This window comes from Aspergillus aculeatus (assembly GCF_001890905.1).
Source record: "Aspergillus aculeatus ATCC 16872 unplaced genomic scaffold ASPACscaffold_62, whole genome shotgun sequence".
Lineage (NCBI taxonomy): Eukaryota > Fungi > Ascomycota > Eurotiomycetes > Eurotiales > Aspergillaceae > Aspergillus > Aspergillus aculeatus.
Window position 1 is genome coordinate 916 of NW_017963037.1, and position 6,616 is coordinate 7,531.

At 39.5% G+C, this 6,616-nt stretch overlaps 3 protein-coding genes across 3 annotated transcripts; 2 read left to right on the forward strand and 1 right to left on the reverse strand.

Annotated features, from left to right (window-relative positions):
* Positions 1 to 816: 816 nt before the first annotated feature.
* Positions 817 to 1,752, forward strand: ASPACDRAFT_37748 (uracil phosphoribosyltransferase; the record flags this gene model as incomplete). The annotated part of the gene is made up of 4 exons (XM_020200332.1): positions 817 to 980; positions 1,063 to 1,421; positions 1,470 to 1,641; positions 1,701 to 1,752. 4 exons carry the CDS (start codon positions 817 to 819, stop codon positions 1,750 to 1,752), a joined length of 747 nt encoding a protein of 248 aa, XP_020050920.1.
* A 177-nt stretch (positions 1,753 to 1,929) lies between these two features.
* ASPACDRAFT_55757 (transcription elongation factor 1 family protein) lies at positions 1,930 to 2,483 on the reverse strand (the record flags this gene model as incomplete). Its single annotated transcript, XM_020203051.1, has 4 exons — positions 1,930 to 2,123; positions 2,183 to 2,321; positions 2,375 to 2,419; positions 2,481 to 2,483. 4 exons carry the CDS (start codon positions 2,481 to 2,483, stop codon positions 1,930 to 1,932), a joined length of 381 nt encoding a protein of 126 aa, XP_020050921.1.
* Positions 2,484 to 3,338: 855 nt separating this feature from the next.
* On the forward strand, positions 3,339 to 4,820 carry rps1 (40S ribosomal protein eS1). The gene is made up of 5 exons (XM_020206110.1): positions 3,339 to 3,454; positions 3,537 to 3,621; positions 3,677 to 3,702; positions 3,807 to 4,308; positions 4,363 to 4,820. Exons 1-5 carry the CDS (start codon positions 3,441 to 3,443, stop codon positions 4,504 to 4,506), a joined length of 771 nt encoding a protein of 256 aa, XP_020050922.1. The 5' UTR covers positions 3,339 to 3,440; the 3' UTR covers positions 4,507 to 4,820.
* Positions 4,821 to 6,616: the final 1,796 nt, after the last annotated feature.

The following is a 6,616-nucleotide window of genomic DNA, read 5'->3' on the forward strand; positions in this document are numbered from 1 at the left end:
CTAACTGACCTATTTTCCTTTATATAGTTCCTAACACAATTAATTCTACCATCAGTTTTTATCTTTAAATATTCTTTAGAATAGTTTGCTTTTTCCAAACATTCTTCTTCTTGACGATTTTGATTAAGGATAATTCGTCACAACTATTCTTTCTGTAACATTTGCTGGAATTTTCAATTACAGTTTAATGGGCTTTATATTTTTGATAAAAATGATTAAAAACCATAGAATTTGATGCAACATTTCTAATAATAATAAAAATAATACATTATATTAATTTTTGTAGGAGCTGATAGTAGCTGATAACAAGCCGATATATTGATTACTGCTAAGATAATTAGCGCAGTTCAATCACTTTTGGAACACGGCTCCGTACTGCTTTTATAGATGGCTGCGGCCGTTTATTTAGCTATATTATAACTGTTGCCCACGGCTTCCGATTATTTTTCTTTGCAGTAATTGCGAAGGTTGGAAGAGCCAGCAGGGCTCTTATACAAAGCCTGTGTGGATGTAGCGGCTCCCTTTCTTACTCGAGTTGATAATTATCACCTGGATAATTCAGCTATGACAAATATAAAGACGCATCTCATATTACTTGCTCTCAGAATTTATTTTCTCATTGAGAAAGACATTAGGTTTGCACATAGAGTATTGAAACTAGTCTTAGTAAAATATGGCTCTGCTGTCTGACTGCGACTTCAGCAGATAGTCCGGAGCACAGACATTAGAACCAGTTCCTCATTGCCCCTCCTCCCTCCTGCCCGCCTCCATCCTCTCTGCCTTTATCCCAAGATTATCATAGGCAAGCCTTGAATCATGGATCATAAGAACAATTTCGAACCTCTACCTTCTCCCGCACAAGGTGTTGGACCGTTCTACAGACCAGAGGACGAAAAGCCTACAGCAACAGTCTCCAAGGATATATCCTACGAGAATGTCCATGTCCTTCCCCAGACCCCTCAATTGATTGCTCTTCTGACGTAAGAAATGGCATAAACATACAAACTTTCTTTTGGAGCATCGCCTCCGTCCTGTACTATGATGTGCTAATCCTCTTGACAGCATGATCAGAGACAAACAAACTTGTCGTGCCGACTTCATATTCTATTCTAACAGAATCATCCGCCTCCTAGTCGAGGAAGGTCTCAACCATTTACCAGTAGTCGAGCAATCGGTTACCACACCAGTAGGCAGGGTTTACCTCGGAGTTAAATTTGAAGGCAAAATATGCGGCGTTTCGATAATGAGGGCAGGGGAAGCCATGGAGCAAGGCTTGAGGGACTGCTGCCGATCTGTGCGTATCGGCAAAATCCTGATCCAAAGGGATGAGGAGACCTGCAAACCAAAGCTTTTCTATGAGAAGCTTCCAACTGATATTCGCAATCGATGGGTACTCCTTCTAGATCCAATGTTCGCAACCGGTAAGTCGCAACACACTGACATGGCTGGCTCGACCTAATTGTTCCTAGGCGGCTCTGCAACGCTTGCGGTCGAAGTTCTCAAGGCAAAAGGTGTTCCTGAAGATCGCATACTCTTTCTCAATCTTATTGCAAGTCCATCGGGAGTCGCGGATTTCGCAGAACGATTTCCCAAGCTCAGGGTAGTAACTGCATTTATAGATCAGGGTTTGGATGAGAAAAAGTAAGTGTCGCGCATTGTCCACAGTATGAAAGGTGGGACCGGCTGACCACCACCGCTAGATATATTATCCCGGGGCTGGGTGACTTCGGTGATAGATACTATACACTTTAGATCGATATTGGTACTTGTAAGAGATTGTCAGGTGCATGGGGATGGTCATGAGGGGATCTTCTTTAAATGACATTACTTTTATTACACTCAATCTAGCGGTATGTAGGCATCACTGGAGTTTTTAAACCAGAGCAAGGAAGATCTGGTTCTTACTCCCCGCCAATTGTCGCAGGCACGTCAGTAATCATCAGCATATTCTTCACCAGGATCCACATCATCGGTATTCAGGTTTCGAGCACTAGGTGAAGCACTGAAGTCATTTGTGTGTCCGGCGCGGGCATCATTTTCTTCGTATCTATGGGCAGTGTCTTTGGCAACCGCATCACAAGCATCCACCCAGTCCGAGTACACGTCAACGGCGGCAGAGAGGTCTAGAGCGTGAGATGAGCAGGCGACATCCTCGAACATGATCCGGGGAAGGCGGACTCACAATTGATTCCTGTCTGAAATCGTTGCCCGCACACTTTGCAAGTGAGGTTTCCCAGACCAAGCTTCTTGTCCAGTTTTACTATGATCGAGTTCTCGTGGTTGCAAAACAGACATGCAAATGTGGTGGGCAGTGGTTCTTTCTGTCGCGAGTCAATAAACAGTGAGAGTCATAGGTACTCAGTGCATCAATCACCTTTCGTGTTTGTTGGGGCTGCCTGCTCGACTTCTTTCGCTTACCCTAAATTGCAAACCGAGCATTAGAATTATCGCCATTACTACCAAGAAATCAGACAACATACCATGATTCAAACTATCGTGATCTATGAAGGTGCGAGGCCAGAAAGTATGAACACTCTAATCCTGTTGAGTTCATGGTCACGGGCCGTCGGTAATCTGATGTCAGCACCCGGACCACTTGCCCATATGTAAATTTTCCGTAAAGTTGGAAATACAGATGCAGCTGGCAAGGAAGAAAGTACGGAGTACGGAGTACTCTCTACAAATACACATTTCCCGATAAATATTCCTTGCGGTACATATAATATCATCCAACGAAAGCGGTGGGGAGTTGCGAATCAGCATTCTGTATTTCCAGGCACTTAAGTAGTTTTTCTCTTTGCGGGAAATGCGAATACTAAGTAAAGTCTTAGAATATTAATAAAGGTTACTTCGCATGTCCATGCTGTACATCCTAACAGCAAGTGACAGTGACCCTGCTTACACCGAGGACTCTGCATATTCTGTATTACCCCGCCCAATTGGCGTCCCATTGGGATAAATCTTTAAACATGACTATAGGAGACAGAACACTGAAAGATTGCATCCTGTCCAATTTGCCGATCTTGATAGATATACACGATTTGTGAGGGACTACTTGCGGATTTGAAGAGAGGAGCCTAGAGCCTGCATTTGCAGATAGCATAGACAGAACTTTGCAACAGACTACATGCTGTATCGAACTATTCCAACAACAACTTATTATAGATCTATGGAAAATGGATTCAGAGTCACGCGTGCTTGACCGATGGGAGCCAATCATAATGCCTTAAGACAGTATATTTGTGGGGAAGCATATTATGTAATTTGGTGGTAGGGCCGACGGCTCGCTTAGCTGACTTTTCTGTGGGATTTGGATTTCTACACTTTTCCGCGATTGAGCAGCAAGCCAGCGACAATCGAATCGACTCCCTCCACCAGTGCGCTTGGTGTGATATTTCAGTCTGTCTTCAACTGTTGCGGGATAGACCTGAGTCGCAATAATGGCCGTCGGAAAGTATGCGAAATTATACCTCCCCTTTCAACCTAGCGAACATCAGACTACCATTTTGAACGTTCAGTAACTGATCGCTTGGTAGGAACAAGCGCTTGTCGAAGGGCAAGAAGGGCATCAAGAAGAGGACCGTTGATCCCTTCTCCAGAAAGGACGAGTACTCCTTGAAGGTAGAGTTATTTTGCATCGAATAGTAGCGCTCTGGCTTCAACTGATCGCAATTAGGCTCCTTCAACTTTCCAAATCAGAGAGTATGCAGCGACCCCAACGTTCCGTTTATGACATTATCTCGTGCAACATTTACCTCTTGGCCTTGGGTATACGACAATCACGCTAACAAGCTTTTATAATAAAGTGTTGGAAAGACTCTGGTCAACCGCACCAGCGGTCTGAAGAACGCCAACGACTCTTTGAAGGGCCGGATCGTCGAGGTCTCCCTTGCCGACCTGCAGAACGATGAGGATCACGCCTTCCGCAAGGTCAAGCTCCGTGTCGACGAAATCCAGGGCAAGAACTGCTTGACCAACTTCCACGGATTGGATTTCACCACCGACAAGCTCCGTTCCCTGGTGCGCAAGTGGCAGTCTTTGATCGAGGCCAATGTCACCGTTAAGACCACCGACGACTATCTCCTTCGTCTGTTCGCCATTGCCTTCACCAAGAGACGCCCCAACCAGATTAAGAAGACCACATACGCTCGCTCCTCCCAGATCCGTGCTATCCGCAAGAAGATGACCGAGATCATTCAGCGCGAAGCTGCCAGCTGCTCTCTCGCCCAGCTTACCACCAAGCTAATTCCCGAGGTTATCGGCCGTGAGATTGAGAAGTCCACCCAGGGCATCTATCCTCTGCAGAACGTTAGTCTAGCGACACGGATATCTAATATTGTCAGACTACTAACCAGGCACTAGGTCCACATCCGCAAGGTCAAGCTTCTCAAGTCCCCCAAGTTCGACCTCGGTGCGCTGCTTAACCTGCACGGAGAGTCTACGACCGATGACAAGGGTCACAAGGTTGAGAGGGAGTTCAAGGAAACGGTTCTTGAAAGCGTTTAAATTTTTGATACTCGCCGATCATAGATGCTGTTTCCCTCTGTCATCTGAAGTTAACCCTGTGACTATTTCAATCATGACAAAAATGAGTTCAAAAATTGTAGTCTCAACAGTGCATCAATAACGACAACCCCGATCTTCAATATTGCAGCGAGCTTCAGTCAACGGGCTAACATTTTGGCTTATATACCCACTGCCACCGCCGATATCCAGTTATTCAATCCTTGCAAGTATTGCTGGCTTTCTGAAGTATACTCTCATCGATTTCACGTAAGCCTGACTATGATCACATGTTCCTCGCGGGCATCCTCGTCATGAGCACAGCCCTGAGCAAAGAATTTCAGTGCGAATACTATTAGGCTTTAGTCCTGAAATATTCTAGGGAAATAGTGATCTATCTCTTTACCTATAATGGACTGGACTTGTCATTGGTACTCTAGAATACCACTGTAATCACTGTGGCTGTCTCGCATATTCCTCTTCATGAAAAGACTGCTTTTATCACAGTACTAAGGCCTCAATACTGTGGCCGCTTTTGGAAGGTGCGCTTTCTTTAGTTTGAAGACGGTGATCTTCCCATATCGTGGACAAGGGTTACACGTTACCTTCTCTCCTCTATTCTCTCACTCCCTCTCCTGGGAATCATACGTACGCATGTTCTTTAGCCGTCTGTTACACGTATGCCGTCGTTTACGGAGAGTGGATGGTTTCATAATGCTTCATCCTTTCATGGGTGGATGAGGTTTTTGATGTCAGTACTGAACCCTGGTTTGATCGAAATTTGGTCAACACAGTCCTGCGAAAGTAGTCTGCGTATTTCCTCTATAAGAAGTTCGTCTTCTTTCTAGAACTAGTTATACTCTAATTCTGCCAGCAAAGGCCACTACAGCTAAGTTGATAATATCTTATATATTAATTATTCGTTTTATAACAGCTTCAATACGGTAATATATAGTCTCGAAGAGACGTATAATTATATTATTTATTATTTTTATTATTGATTATTATTTATTATTATTTACTATATCTTTTTAGTTACTTAAATAAGCCGTATAAATATTTCAATTATATTGCTTATTTCTTTTAATCTAAATAATTTTATAGATCTGTTGTTTAAATAAGGCTTATTAAATCTTAATCAAATCCAACCCCAGACTATATAGTAGTTAATTTATTATTCGAATATTAAGATTTCGAAGTAAAATTTGCATAATTTATACAGTATAAATTAAAATTATATTATATAAGTATAAAGCTAAGGAATAATTTTCAGTAAAAAGATATTCTGGGACCAAGGTCCTGATATAGAGCTCAGCTTCAGACACCAGTTGGTGTTTAAGATCTCGCACGCTACCTACTAAACTAGTATTAATTTAATATATATAAAAAATTCTTATATAAACAGATAAAATAGCTTTTTAGTTATTTTTTTATTTTAAGATATATTTTAATAAATATAATCTATTTGTTTTGTAATATTAAAAATAGCTTATTAAAAAGTTCTAAACAGAATCCGACTAAGTATATAAATAAAATAAAATAAAATTAAAAAAATTATTAAAATAATAAAAAAAATAAAAAAAACTATAGCTGACTGTAGTATTTATAGTTATATATAATAATATATAACTTTTTTTTTATAAAAACTAATCAGTCTTTATATAGAAATAGTAAAATAAAAACTAATTTTTGAAAAATAAATAAATAAATTATAAAATTATAATATAACTTCTATTACTAACAGTAAACTAAAAAAATTTTTATAATAATTATATAAATTAAATTACAGATCCTGTCTTTAATATTTTAATATAAAATTATTTAATAAAAAAAACAATATAATAATAAATTATTTCAATTAAATATATATATAAAATTTACAATTAATAGAAATTATTATCTTATTGGATTAGAATAAATTTTCTATATTTATAATTAATAGATAGTATAGCAAATATTTTTTTTAATTAAAATTTAAAAAATATATTTATAACAATAAATAAAATATTTAAAAATCTTAATATATAATGAAAAATTCTAAACCGAAGAAATATATAAAAAAAAAATTAAAATTAAAATTTTTTAAATAATTTTAAATTAGTCTGTAGTAGAC

Coding starts and splice junctions, on each gene's coding strand:
- rps1 (XM_020206110.1), top strand. Junction 3,622..3,676: donor AGGACGAGTACTCCTTGAAG/GTAGAGTTATTT, acceptor GATCGCAATTAG/GCTCCTTCAACTTTCCAAAT. Junction 3,703..3,806: donor TCAACTTTCCAAATCAGAGA/GTATGCAGCGAC, acceptor TTTATAATAAAG/TGTTGGAAAGACTCTGGTCA.